The sequence below is a fragment of the Eurosta solidaginis genome, chromosome 5 (genome assembly GCF_040869045.1).
Source record: "Eurosta solidaginis isolate ZX-2024a chromosome 5, ASM4086904v1, whole genome shotgun sequence".
In the NCBI taxonomy this organism is placed as follows: Eukaryota; Metazoa; Arthropoda; class Insecta; order Diptera; family Tephritidae; genus Eurosta; species Eurosta solidaginis.
Window position 1 is genome coordinate 31,993,429 of NC_090323.1, and position 15,376 is coordinate 32,008,804.

At 33.9% G+C, this 15,376-nt stretch overlaps 1 protein-coding gene across 7 annotated transcripts; it reads left to right on the forward strand.

The window, feature by feature from the left end:
* The first annotated feature begins 5,365 nt into the window (after window positions 1–5,365).
* Mkrn1 (Makorin 1) lies at window positions 5,366–14,274 on the forward strand. Of its 7 annotated transcripts, none has more exons than XM_067790062.1 (6): window positions 5,366–5,497; window positions 6,249–6,581; window positions 7,371–8,332; window positions 8,418–8,556; window positions 8,651–8,788; window positions 9,193–14,274. In XM_067790062.1, exons 3-6 carry the CDS (start codon window positions 7,389–7,391, stop codon window positions 9,292–9,294), a joined length of 1,323 nt encoding a protein of 440 aa, XP_067646163.1. In that variant the 5' UTR covers window positions 5,366–5,497; window positions 6,249–6,581; window positions 7,371–7,388; the 3' UTR covers window positions 9,295–14,274. The 7 variants fall into 7 exon arrangements, with proteins under 7 accessions (XP_067646163.1, XP_067646161.1, XP_067646166.1 ...); XM_067790060.1 differs by having other exon boundaries at window positions 6,283–6,581; XM_067790065.1 differs by having other exon boundaries at window positions 5,368–5,443; window positions 6,283–6,581.
* Window positions 14,275–15,376: the final 1,102 nt, after the last annotated feature.

Sequence of the window (15,376 nt, forward strand, 5' to 3'; positions counted from 1 at the left end):
CTTTGTTTTTGTAAATTCGATGGACAAATGTCAAAATCGTACTGAGCCGGAAGTTGATGTATCAAATCAAATAAAAAAAGTTTGTAATCAGCTGTTCCATGCTGCCACCTTGTATCGTTGCGCCATGATCTGGTTGTAAATCGCGGAAGGCTCTTCTATCTGGATTTATCTGGCTCAAATCGTTGTTGTTGCATTTACATGCAAAATTATTTATCTGGCTCAGGATTTTGCTACCGGATGATAGCTTTTATGTACGGTTTGTTAGGGCCGAATGCCAGTAAAGACCCCCAAAATTGTAATGACAAATAATTAATCTGGAAGCACAGCTATTTCTAGTTTTATCATGGTGCAATTACCAGGTAGAAGCGTTAGCGAAAATGCAACCCTCCCGTGTATTTTGTTGTTGCCGATTGTACATAAACTGTCAATCGTTCTTCCAGTTTCTTCTGTCAAAAGTGATGGAAGAAGAAAAACGTCACATGTAATTTTCGTCAACAAAGCCAAAACAAAAAAAGAAAAAAGTTGGTTTGCTGATGAAGCTGGAGGAAAAAGGCATTTTAAATGGAAAATAAAGGTAATTAGCTGATTTTTAAATAATATATATTTAGTTTAATTTTATTATTTATTTACATATAGCAGCTGAATCACTTCTTCAACGTTTCCAGCGTATCAAATCTTGGTAATTCTATACGACAGCATGACACTGATAATATGCGTCCATAAATATCGAGGGAGGTGTTAAAAGACGCGCATTGACCTCGACAACAATAATCAGAAGGCGGGGGTAAAATATTTTGTGTTGGACAAGAGATATTTGCAAAAGAAGTTGAAAATTTTCAATTGAAAATTTTCATGTGCGCGTTGTAATGTTGATGATATTTGGTACCCACAAAAAAAATTGTGGACATAAGTGTTTTGCGCAGATATAGTTTTGGTCTCCAAACCGGGGTTGGACCCACCCAGATTAGTTTTTTATAAGCGCGGCCGAAGGCCGCCAGCGCAAAAATACTATGGATCCACCCCGGTATCGAAGCACTCCGGGGTCATTTTTCGGTTTTTTGGGAATATCTTTTGAACGAGCTAAAATTTTTCTTTTCCGCCTTCGGATTATTGTTATTGGATTTGGTGCTGCATGATATCTTGCACTCAAAGAAATGGAATATGCTAAGAAATTTATAGATTTTCTGTAGAAACGTTTATATGATCGCATCACTTCAAGATTATCACATGGTATATGTAATGGTGATCCAGAGCAAAAGTATAGTGGTTTATTAAATTTATCATTACTTATGGCCTTAACAGATTTGGCGTTATCTAGTGCCTCAGCATGTACTTCTGCATCACTGAAACCTACGTGCGATTGGAACTGATGAGGATTTGGCACATAGTTCAATAAGGTATACGAGTTTACCGTACTGAATTGTTTAGTTAATTTGAAAGTAATTTGTTGTTAAATTTTTATAGATTTGGTATTGGTTGTTTTACCACCATTGAAGAGGTTGATTATATTACCGATACCTGCATCAAACATGTCGAACGTTTACGTGAAATGTCTCCATTATGGGAGATGGTGCTAGAACCAATTGATTTGAAAAATATCTAATGGTCGCAAGATTAATTTTGTTTACGATATACATATAAATAAGAGACCGTTTTGTATTGTATGCATCTTTTAGTGTATGTATTTATATTCCAAAGCAGTTTAATGTAAAGTGAGATACAACTTTTTTGGAATTATACTCTTCCTATTTTATCTGCCTGAGGTCGTTATTTTGTAGTATTAAAATTATATTGGGAAATGCTATTGCTAAATGGTTTTTGTAGTGGGCCTTATTTTCAATACATGTATGTATGAGTTACTGTCTCCAAGATATGTTGAAAATTTGGGATGAGATTGTATATAAAATGCTGAGTTAATAGTATGTTCATTAATAAGTACTGATTTATTTTTAAATTTCATGTATTTTGTAAAGTAAAAATTAAGTAATTTAGTAACCTAATAAATATCGAAGATACATATATACATAATAACGTTTAACGGTGGAAACTCGTCGTGTCGGTATTTGAGGTGCATATTTCTTTGAAGAATATGTACTCCATGTCTTTAAATGTAATCTTTTTTAATTAAAAAAAGCACGGTTGTGTTGGATACTAGTTCGGTTGTAGTACTGACTTCAATTACTGTTCCGGGTTTTCCTTCTGGCTCTAGCCAGGAGGCTTTTGTAGCAATTTCGGCTTAGGGTGGGATCTGGTATCGGTACCTGCTACGGTAAAAGTTCGGCTTGGAATATTTCCGATTTCAACTCCAGTATCGGTTATACTCCAGTTTTCTTCTTGTCATCATATGGGTGATATAAATAATCCAAAAGTAAATCTATAGCATGTAAAACATAATTGTCTAGCAATATTTTCTCGTCGCAAACTGTTTGTGGCCCTGATAAGGGCAGCTTTTCGTAGATATAATTGTTTAGCATTTTTTTTCTCTTTGTTGACTAGTGGTGGTCCTGATAAGGGCCGTTTTGAGTATACTTGTATAGCATATTTTCGCTCTTTGTAAACTAATGGTGACCCTGAAACTAGGGGAGGTTACTGCGTCTGGGTTTCACGGCTTATTCGTGGTACATCATGCATATCCATTTGTGTGCTGCAGCTGTTCCGTGCGAAGTACTGACCTCCAACGGTGTCACTTAAAAAAAATCGAACATGTAGAAGGGACTTTATTATTTATCCTTCGTACTTCCTTCACGTTGTAGCGGCGAAAGTATTGTCCGTTTTTACAAACTCTAGATTAGCACTGCTAAGTCATACATAAAATTATATAAAATTTTTTGTATCTTACAACAAGACGGTAAATATAGCGATGGAGTGGAGTTGGGCATCAAATTTACTCTCTGAGCTCCCACAATAAGGTCACAGGTCTGAAAATCGAGCGAAAAAGTGAATCCATTTTAGGGAAGCTAACGCCACCAGCTTTTTCCCAATTTTTCCTCTCCCTTGATCTTGCGGGGTATTTCTTTACTTTAGCTCACAACTGCAAAAACTCGTGCCAAAATATCGGGAGGTGTCAAAAAATGCATTTTGGACTCAGTACGACGAATCCGAAAGCGAGAATTAAAAATTTTATTTCTGTCAAAAAATATTCCCAAAAAACTGAAAAATGGCACAGGAGCGCTCCGAAACCGGGGGTGGAATCCATAGTATTTTTGCGCAGGTAATAGTCTAGTTGAGGGGTCGACTGTTAATACGCTACCAAAAATATCGAGAGAGGTGTCAAACGACGCGTCTTGACATCAGTATTAATAATCCGAAGGCGGAAAATAAAAATTTTAATTCGTTCACGGGTACCTCCGAAACCGGGGGTGGGATCCATAGTAATTTTGCGCAGAACACCTTTCTGCGTTGGCGGCCTTTGGCCGCGCTTATAAAAATTTTCCATGGGAGACCAAATCTATATCCACACAAAACACTTTTACCCACAGTTTTTTTTGTGGGTACCCAACACCATCAAACTTACAACAGCCACATGAAAATTTTCAACTTTGTAAATATATCTGGAAAGAAATAAAATTTTAAATTTCCGTTTTCGGATTCGTGGTCGTGGGTTCAAAGCGCGTCTTTTGACACCTCTCCCGATATTTTTGGACGAGTTTTAGTAGTTGTTAGCTAAAGTAAAGAATTACCTAATAAATTTTCACATCAAAAGTAAATAAACAAAAAATGTAAACATAAACAAAGTTTGACATTTTATGACCACCTTCGAATGAAAAAACATGTAAAATGCAACTCTGATGCTTTTACCTGGTTATTGTACCATGGTTAGGGCCGAATGCCAGTAGAGACCCCCAAACATTGTAAATTTTACCAAGTAGCGCAACTAACAGCTGATCGGTGAAAATTCGCACATTCGCACGCACAGTTCTCGACTCAGTTTCAAAAAAAAACTTTAGATTATTTAATTCAAATTTTAAAGTGAGATAATCCTTACAAATGTATGTATACAGAATATATATGGCGTTTTTGTTGTTATTAAAACAATAGTTTTATTTATATTAAAGCTTCTATCATTTTTTTTTTAACTTTGAAAATTCTCCGAACACCATTCCTTCATTATATGCCATTCGACTGCCTAGTCCACTGCCTTCCACTCTATTCGCAACATAACCTCTACTTAAGCTGCCAAACTATATACCCTACAAGAATACTGACTATCATATGACTATCATCTGATTGTCAGCAATGTCAACCTAACGATCAGCGCCTCATACAAACTTTCTATCACAAACTTAAGGGGACTTGCGCAAATGTGATGTAAACAACTGTGTACGTGTGAGTTTTTGTCTCCTTCTTATACACCAACATGGCCTATTGATTAAGTATATAGCCGTACTGCTCACTCTCATTCCTTTTCCTGGATCAGTGCTGACACTCTAACTATCAAAAAGTGTCATAAATGATAGTTTACTGTAGATATCAGGTTTGACTGTTATACTATCATAAATGACCATTATTATATTCCGCCAAAAATGAAACAATGCTTTTTGCTTTTTATTTACTTTATTTCATTACGTTTTTAATTTTGTACGTGATAAAAGCATACGTGTTTCTTATTTGTTTAAAATTAATAGTTTTATAAGAATTCGAGCTCAGATTGTTCAATTTAAATTCAGAAAATAACAAAACAAAAGAAGAGCGCTTTCCTCATGCGGAAACAAATTTAAAAATGAATCACCCGTTACCACTATTATTTCCGTGTATCAATTTTTTGAGTGCGCCCCACACATTCCGACAGCTTTTGGTATTTTTTAACATTATTTTCGATTTTTTTCTCTTAGCATGGAGCTTTGAAATGCTCTCTTTTTCATTTTTTAAACTTATTTTTTATATGGTTTTCGTCGGTTGAAAATGGCGGAATTTAAAAAATAACAAAACAACCGTGATAATCATTTGATTGTCATATGACAGTCAGTAGTGAGAACATGATTAAATCGGATAAACGGTTCTCGCATACATAAAATTGCGATGAGAATTATGTATCTGTCTCACATGCATAATGGTATCTTCTGTATGTTATTTTGTTCTGTACCAGGTGTCCGAAGCTTTCCCAGTTTGAGTCTTTTTTCATGATTATAGGCTGTCGTTGGGTACATGCGGACATGCGTGAGCGAAAAAAGGAACATACATAAATTTGAGTATCAATGTTTACGTCATCGCAGGATCAGCATTGTCAATTACAAGTGTGAGTGGATTAGTAAAACAATCAGCGTTTCTTGTAGGGATAGTAAACAATGCCCCCAAAATTGTAAAGACAAATAATTAATCTGGAAGCACAGCTATTTCTAGTTTTATTTAATTATTTGTTTAGATCCGGTAGCTCTACGTAAATGTCAGTGTCAGTTGAAACAGGAAAATTTTGCTGAGACGTTTTTTGGAAAATTGGCAAATTGTAAGGATTTTTAAACAAGAATTCGGAAAGATTGGATAATATTGGTTAAAGAAGGTGAAATGAATATATTAATCGTTGGTTTTCTAAAAAAAAGTGTTAAGCACAATGAAGTCGCAAGTATTGTGAAATTGACGTACGTAATACGTATGTATGTACATGGTGATGTGCTGTCTGGCAATTGCTGGACATGATCATGGAAGTCCCAAAAATATATTTATGTATATTTTAACAGTTGCACTTTTCTACCATCTGTCGACTGATGCAAAATAACTTAAATCTAGCGTTAGTGTCGTCATAAAGGGTAATAATTTACGGTAGGGTCGACTGCTTGTACCCCAGGCAAGTAAAATCCCAAAAGAAAATTAAAAAGTGAAAAAGGTCCTTATGCCGATGCTTGTTGTTTACAGCAAAATGCATTTTAGGCAAATGTAGTTTATTGAACAACATGTAAATGCGTTAAATTTTAACTAAACTATAGTTTGTTTTGTTCATGGCTACGAAAATATTTTCACGGCCAAATGTGTATTCTCTATATTTTTGCCTTCAATTTACTCCCTTAAGTTTAATACTTGGCAGCACTGAGGTAATGACAGCTTGCAATTACTCAAGGGTGATTTTTCCACAAGTGCGTCTTGTCGCTGCTTTCTGTCTTTTATGACTGGACATCTGGATTTTGGCGAAACTTTTAATTAAATTCTTCCCTCTGTTCTGGCTCAAACAATTTAGCAATACATTTACCTACAAATAACGTAGTTTTGATGCCTACACCATTCAAAGATAGTCACCTTGCTGTTGATCGTTACAGTGATATTTGCAAGGTCTTGATTTTTTTGTTGCAGGTAAACGTGGAGTAGAACAAAGCAACTAACAAACTATTGTGGTACGTCTTCTTATAGACGTCGAAGGAACACAAAAGAAGTGGTTGAAAGAACAAAGCTGATCGAAAACGGCTCATTATCATCAGCAGTTATAAAGAACACGAGAACGGTAGCTTTGATGCAAAAAACAAAATACATACTAATATAGAAAAAACAACACTAATTCAAAGTTGATTTGCCTCAGTTTGCGTGCGTGAACACTTGTGGTTGATTTACTTTACCGCCATTCAAGACAAAAGGATAAAACGTGCAGACAGAAGGTGAGATTTGGTACATCCTCATTAAGTATAATATACCGTAGTATTGTAAAAAAAGGGGTCGACCGCTAATACACGTCCAAAAATGTCCGGGGAGGTATTTTTTAAAAGGTGTTTACATAAAATAAATAAATACAATGCGCGATATATCTCCAATGGCAATTTATGCCGAGCTTCTCTTCCAATTTGCGTCGTGCTCCTTTTAAATTTTTCCAGAAATTGGCGGGACGACATACAGGTTTTACCTCGACTCCGAACCTTGCAGATGTATATGATTTTTCACTGTGAAGCTTTTCATGGCAGAAATACACTATGAGTGTTTGCAAAATCACTACCGAGGGAACTTAGAAAACTTTCTTTTAATTGAAAAAAATTGTTTCTAAATTTTTGATGATCAATTGTCGGGGACTTGAACACAGGATCTTCAGTCGGCCGCAATGGTGTTAAGAGAAACCCGAAAAATTACCCTAATTTCCTTCTTAACACGGATTGAGATCCATAAAATTTTAGTGTAAAGACATTTCGGTATTGGTGGCCTTCTACCGCGATTAGAAACAGATACACTGGGTGGCTCCACCACTGGTGTGATTTATAACTGTGCAGACCGCCTTCCTGCAAAATCATAAAGAAGTTTAGTTTTCGTCGGATTATTGATGTCGAGGCCACGATGCGTATTTTGACACTTATCTCGACATTTTTGGACGTGTATTTTCATTTAACCGCAGCTGTAGACTTATCTACTATACCATAAACCAAGCACATATAAAATTACATGTCTTTCCATAAGCACAGGTAGTAAAATAAGTAAAGATGAGTGGGTCAGCTACTTTCGCTCCTTTGGTTGGTAATGGCGGTGGTGGTGAAGTTGGCACCGGTGCTGGTACTGGCGCAACTGCATTGTCAAATATAATGTCCAATCTCAGTGTTGAAGAAGGTGGCGCCGCCCCCATTCCAAGAGCTCAAACTAATGTCCCAGCAAATTCTTCGGACATATGTCGTTTCTATCAACGTGGTATATGTCGTTTCGGGAGCATGTGCCGGTTTTCACACGACCTAACTGGTGGCGAAGTAATGAATAGTACAAGCATTAAAAATGAATCTATTAACCCCTCCACCTCCGCTCAAAGTAACAACAAAACTGCATTAACAGATGCATTGAATGCTCGACCTAGTACAAGTCGACAAAATTGGGCTAATGCACCCGTGTTTGTGCCGAAGAATTATCGGCCGATGCATACTAGCGGAGACATTTATGATGATACGACGAACGAAGACGGGGCAGCTGGCTTGTATCCAATAAACTATGACGCTCATAGATCATGGGCTGATGTCGTCGGTGGCGGTAATGAAGCTGCTAAACAATGTGTGGCCATGGCAGAAGGTGCCGATGCGGAAGCCATGCTGGAAATGTTATGCCCATATGAGGGTCCTTGTCCTTATGGTGTATATTGTGCATATGGCATACATTTGGAGCTTTGTAAAATGTGTGATCAATTTTGTTTGCATCCCAGCGATCAAACACAACGAAAAAAACATAATCAAGAATGTCTGCAACAACATGAACAAGCAATGGAATGGTCATTTGCAATAGCACGTTCTAAGGATAAAACCTGTGGTATTTGCTTTGACACAATAATGGAGAAGGCGGGACGAGAAAAACGTTTCGGTATTTTGCCAAACTGTAATCATATTTTCTGCCTAGAATGCATACGCAAGTGGCGCCAAGCCAAACAATTTGAGCATAAAATTACACGGTATTACATTTTTTCCTAATGCATTAAATATCTACAAACTACTGCATATGCTTTTATACAAAAACTTTTTTTCTTGTTTCTAAAGCTCGTGCCCTGAGTGTCGTGTATGTTCGGATTTTGTTTGTCCCAGTGAATTTTGGGTAGAAACTAAAGAAGAAAAAGATAAACTGCTTACTGATTATCGATTAGCGCTTGGTATAAAAGATTGTAAATACTTCAAAAAGGTATGTAAATTTGAATGAATGTACTCTAAACCTATTTAACGTTTCAAGTTATGGTTTTTAATGATTCGTTTAATTTATAAATATTAAATAAAAGGGTGACGGCAAGTGTCCATTTGGCAACAAATGTTTCTACAAACATGCACTCCCTAATGGCGATTTAGTCGATGTTGGTTGTCCTAAACGTGCACGTAAACTCCATCGTGGGTCAAACGATTTTATCGATTTGTTAGATGTAAGTAAAGCATTATATACTAAAAGCTAATAACTTAACTTTTCTTGGATGGTATGATTCCAACTCATCAGCTATTTATATATGCAGACTGGCATGGGTGAAGGTGTTATGTAGCCAAATAAAAATTTCTTAAAAATGAGTAAATTTTCATCAAAAGCTATCGATGTAAACTCAATTTTTATCTATGGCCATGAAATGTTCATATGCGTAAAAACTATGCATTACCATATGAATTATTGAGAAACAAAAACAGATTACTAGCTATATTTCCAGCTGAAGATCCAAACCTAAATCCCCAGTTTTTGAGTCGGAATTTGAACTGAGAATTCACTGACATACCAGACAATGTTGAAAAATATTATTAAATATACGTAAATTGTTTGTATAACATCTTCAATTTTTAGATCTATTTGTGGGAGTTTGTCGAACAACGGGACTACCATTGGCTTGACTTCCTTTCAGGTACAAGCGATGATAGTGATGATACTGATTTTTCAGAAGAGTAAACAAAATACTAAACTCACACAAAGTTAGTTGAACAGTTACAGGTTCGTGTATTTCACTTGATGTGCTACAAAAATGCGATTAAAATTCGACAGCAATCAATTAGAAGCAAACAGAAAAAAAAAAAAATAAGCGATGATACTATATTAGCTGAAGCCGAAACGTTCTAAAATATATTACAATTTGATTTGCAAAGTAATAAAAATACATAACTAAATGCACAGAAAAACTAGAAACATTGAAGGAAAGTAAAATCTAAAAGTAAATATGGATAGTAGGCGTAAGCGAGCGGGTCCCCAATTCTAGTTTAAAATGAATATTCCAAACTGTGAACCGAATACATAGGAATACAATGCAACGAACCTTTCTTTCAAGTACTATCTAGTAGATATAAAAAGTAAAAAAATTTTATGTATATATGACAAGCTTAGAGCAAGTAATTGTAACGGCAAAAACACTCCCCCATTTGATGGATGCCGGCGGGTACGGAAACGAACCATTTATGTGCTTTGATCCAAGGGGAATGGGAACGTGACTTAAAAAATTTGTTGTATTTGCTTTGAGCTCGACATATGCGCCAAAAAATGTACTGCTTCCGAGCATTTTGATAATTGTTATCTGATAAAGAAAATCAGCAAAATCGAAAAAGAAAAAAGAGCATATGCGGATTACCCACTTTACTTTAATGCACAAAGTTTTTAACCGACAATATTTTTTTTTCGAAACTGCGTTTTTCACACGTTTTGGTATGATATGTTAAAGTACACCGCGACTAAAAATTTTAAACCGTTTATACGAATAACAATAGAGTTATGTTCATCAGTCATATATGCATGTGAAAGAGAAATATTTTTTTTTGGTAATTTGTTGGTTAGGATCTCTGTGAAATAAGGTAACGAGCTATATGCATAGGTACACCCAATTGGTCACACTCGTTCCATGTTATAGAAAGCAAAATGTAAAGGTTTTACTTTGAAGAGTTTATAACGAAATCAATCTTAATAAAAAATGCCACATAAATAAATGGCACAAATAAAAACTTCAAGTAAATGAAAGGAAACATGCAGCACACACACATGCATAAATATACATATTCAATTCGATTGTGATTCAACTCGTATATATAGCACAGTTGGGATGTTTTTGAGAAACTTGCTTCAATGCTCAGCGTATTATAAAAAATATTTAAACTAAAAATTGGAAAATGGTTATGAAATATTGTCGGTTTAGAGTGAAAAGAGTTCAAAAATGTGTTTGATGCAAAAATTCAGCTCCATAGAGCAACAGCGAATGCAACCATAAAATTAACATCAAATACTGGTCACACACAAAGTAAATAAACTTTATGATGATTTGACTTCCCACGCTTTCAATGAAAAATTCAAATAGTTTTTTGCCTGCCATGTAAAATTTTGTATGTCGGTTAGAAGGTTTGCACTCTAAAAAATATTGGGTAAAAAATTTCCGAATTTTATTAATTGTCGAGGTGCTATCTTCTGCAGAGATACCTATATGTGATTTTGGAGCAATTTACTTTGAAATATTCTACTATGTGCTGCGCTGACCGTCATAGCGTCAGTTTTAATTTTAAAGATCTAAAAAAAAAATTATGAAAAAATATATACCTAAGTATGTACATCGTATCTTAACCTCATAAGCGCGTTTGGGCGTGCGCCTGCCTTAAATGTCCCCCCACCATTGCGCGCAACAAACGTGCTGCTGAATTAACAATATTAGTAGTAATATATTTTAAAGTTCATGTATGTATTAGTTTTTTATTTTTCAAACATTAGTAGAAAACGTGGATTGTGGTTTAATTAGTATTGAAACTAAATATCAAGCTTTGCTATTGCTGACCTACGGGATTGTTTTATGTTAAGAGTACATATTTCGAGAGCAAAATTTTCTAGACGTTTGTTTGCAATATAGTCGAAATGCCATCACTTGAGCGAAACGCCTCTTCGAAAATTAAACAACATATGCTATGCTGTAATTCCGATCAAAACTCAATCGTATGTACCTCCATTTTCGCCTTAAAACAATTCCGTTTTCGAATATTAAAAAAAAAAAGAAACAATCAATACCTCAATAAGGGAGTTTTATAAAATGCGCACATGAATACGAATCGAATAGTAATTCGTATAGAATTACTTCTTAAACGATTTCCAGAAATGTGCCGCAGCTATGCGCCAAGAGAGACAGCTTAATGTTTCCTAAATACTAAAAAATTAAATGCAAGGTGCGATAACCTTCAAAGAGTTTTTAGGCCAAGCTTCTCTTCAAATTTGCATCGTGCTCCTTTTTAATTTTTCCTACAAATTGGCGGGACGGGACCTAAATGTTTTATGCTGACTCCGAACGGACTCTGCAAGGCAGTTTTCGCTTTTTCCTAATTTAAAAAACTTGTTTCTTAATTTTTGATGTTGCTTTGTCAGGAGCTTTAACCTAGGATCTTTGCTGTGACAGACGGAGCCCGCTATCACCACATTACGGCTGCCGTCATTCAGGCTTATTTGGCATGTAAAAGAAAAAAATCCTACTTAATTGAACTTATTTTCTAAAGATCAAAAATGGAGCAAAACCTCGAAATATAGGTTTATTTTAAAACAAGCTTGGCCTCAAATTCCGATTAAGGAACCAAGTACACACAGGAAGTGAATCACAAGTTGTTGAGAGAGACCAAACTTCAGATTTTTTAATGGTTTAGGCCATTTCCTGATACTAATACTTGTTTCGGTTCTGATCACCATCTGTTTTTAAAGTTACATACCTTAGGTCAGTTTTCTTGTCGATTAGTGTTCTCAATGGTTTCATATGCATTAATTTTGTTCTATATGTCAGTTGAATTAAGTATTTTTGACTTTGTGGTAAATTCTTTAGGAAATTGATTAATACGCAGGCTCGAGAATAGTGAAACAAAAACTGAAAAAAATAACTATAACTAAACGATTTCGAATACATAATTTGTTTTTCTTTGCTTCCTGTTTTGGTATGGTGTTGACAATTTTCCGTTATTCATCTTTGCTTCAGTTGAAATCTGATCTTTACTTATGCACTTGAGAAAATCAGAATAACTTTTCAAATTGATGAAAACAAATATGACAGAGCTGTTTTTGAAGTCAAATACCTTGAAAATTAAAAATATTTTTGTTTGCCATTTTTCAAAATGTATCCGGTAAAAGAAATTAATTTTTTTTAATTTTGAAAAGAAAAAAAGGAAAAATTGCAAATAAAATGTTTACCGTTTATAAAAATACCCTCTCTAAAATTTTGTTTTCATTAAGGGTGGTCATTTTTTATGATAAAAAAAGAAAATTGAATTAATTAAAATTTTTTTAAATATGTTTTATAAAACGTAAACTTTATTCTGAATAAAAAGTGGCCACAAAATAATTTTTTTTTTGCAGAAGCCTGTCATATTTACCTATTGTTTAGCTCTTCTTTCTTATTTGTTTTCAAACACGATTTAAGACAACTTTCTTATTTTCAAATATATTGAACTTAAAAAACCAGATATTTTAACAATTTTTGTTTCACCCTTTGCGAAAACAGACATTACATATTTTCTTAGTTATTAAACAGTAAAATTAAAGAAACCGTTAGTAAATTTTTGAAACTTTGAAGAAATATTTTTTTTGTTTTCATACCTTAACTTTTTTGTAATGTAGTGGAACATTTCTGAAAGTTATTTCCAAAAAATTTTAATATTTTTGAACGTTTTATTCTACCTAAGCTCCCAAAGAAAAACATGTACAGAACAATTTACAACAATGTTAAAAATACTTGGAACATTTCATATGAAAGCGCTCTTAATGAAATTTGGTACATGCTTCAAATCTTACATACAAACATGCCTTTAAATAAGGAAACATCGGTCCAGCCCATAAATGCAGACAACTTTATGTTCTTCTCCTTTATGTTTATCTCCTAATTTTCCTTTAAAAATGCCTATAAATATATATTGTATATATCTAAAAAAAAGTCTAAAGTTTTAGTTACTTGAAAATTTTGAAGATTTTTTTGATTTGTTATTAATTTACACTAAAAGTTAAATTGGTCTTTACACCACTATACAATATTTTGTTTTTTGTTTTCTTTCAACTGTTGCTTGTTAAATGTATGAACAGAAAAAAATATTACAAATATATATGAAAAAAATTAAATCGGCTTTTTAGGAGTTTGTTATACATAAGCGTTAGTATTAACATTATTTTTATATAAAAAAAAATATATATAAAAATAAAAACTAAACACCCTCATAATATATTATAGTAATAACGCTAACAAAATAATTACATTGCGTTCAAACAAAAAATCAAAAAAATGCGTTATATAAATGTATGTATGGCCAATTAAAGTGACATCTCCTGTATCTATGTATGTAATGTATGTAAGCGCGAATTTTTGCTTTAATGCACCTACTACTAAACAAAAGAAATAAGCTGAACAAACTATTGTACTATAAAAAATTAAATATAAAATTCTATTGTAATTGTAACTAATTATTCAGTTACAAATAAAACTCACATATACATAAATAAAAACCTACCGTACACAAAAACATAAACATATACATATACATACATATTATAATATATGACATACATATAAACATTAAATAAAATTAATTACTTATTAAAAATGAAAACAGCAACAAACAATTAAATTCAAAATACCTCCAAAAATTTATCAGTAAAAATATGTTATGTTAAAACGAATGTAAAAAAAAAAAACAAAACCAAAACACAAATTAATGAAAAAAACAAAACAGCTGTAATTTACTACATTTAGTCGTATTTAGGCCATGGTCCTTTAGTCCTGTACCCTTTTTTGTCGTAAACAGCAAAAACAATAGTAATTAAAAATAAAGTTAAATCACAAAACTGCGTTCGAAGTCTAATGGAAAAGTCTAAATCAAACACAAAAAAATTTAATAAAGTATAAATTTGTAGGCAATAAGAAGCTAATCGCAACTCCGCATATATATATTTTGAATTATTTCTACATTACATGCAAAAGAAAGTGTGGTAAGTATTTCAAGTGATACATAATACTTTGATGCGAAAGATAGTGCTGTTGTTCAATAAGCTCGACCACTCAATAATTGTAGACATCCACTTTTATATTAATCCACAAATTGATATAAACTTCTATCATTAACCCTTCAGCGCAAAAGTGGAACTTATCGGTACACAAACGACCTAGCACCTAAACTGCCCTATATATTTTGAACCAAGCAGGATTTTCTAAAGTATATAGCTACCTGAAGCTTGAAGATCAATGCACAATTTGAATCGCGGTTCTATCATCAAGGGTTCCAGAGATATGCACAAAAGGACAGTAGTTATCGAAAAACCGATTCACCCGCGTAGCGCCTAACCCGATAACGGTGGCACCCAGCATCAAACTGTGCCTTTATCTGCAGATCGGTAGCTTTATAATGCAACAAACAAATTTTGGAAAATTTGCTTGTTTCAATATATGTATATATACAACAATCGGTTTAGTTAAATGTATAGGTACCACTTGTAAATTAACCCACAATTTGATATAAAGTTCCATCATTAACAATTCAAGGTTGAAATGGGTATTTATCGGTACAAAAGTGACCCAGCCCTGAAATCGGCCTATATCTCTTGAACCAAGCAAAATTAAAAAATTTGGTTACTGCATTATATAGCTATCTATTTTGAATCAAAGCAAGTGGTTAATGCCCCTATTACCGTTTACAACTCAACTTTGTTGCAATAAGACAACTCAACTCCCGTTTGGTATTACGAGTTACAACTTATTTCAGTTGAAGTTGAATTGAGTTGCCAACTTCAGAAAGTAATGATTTGACAGCTAAATGAACAGCTGATCAATTTGTGGCGGAAATTTAAGCATTTGCAAACGTGATTTTGTTATTAAAAGCAAAACGGATATTATATGAAATCTACATATTTTATAATGGCGAAAATGTTGGCGACTGCTATGTCGCGAATACGAAAAACATTCGCGTGATCTTTCCAATCCCTTAGAACTGCCAAGCACCAAGTAAGAAAATGTTTAAGTGACAAATGATGAGCTTCAAATGATCTTATT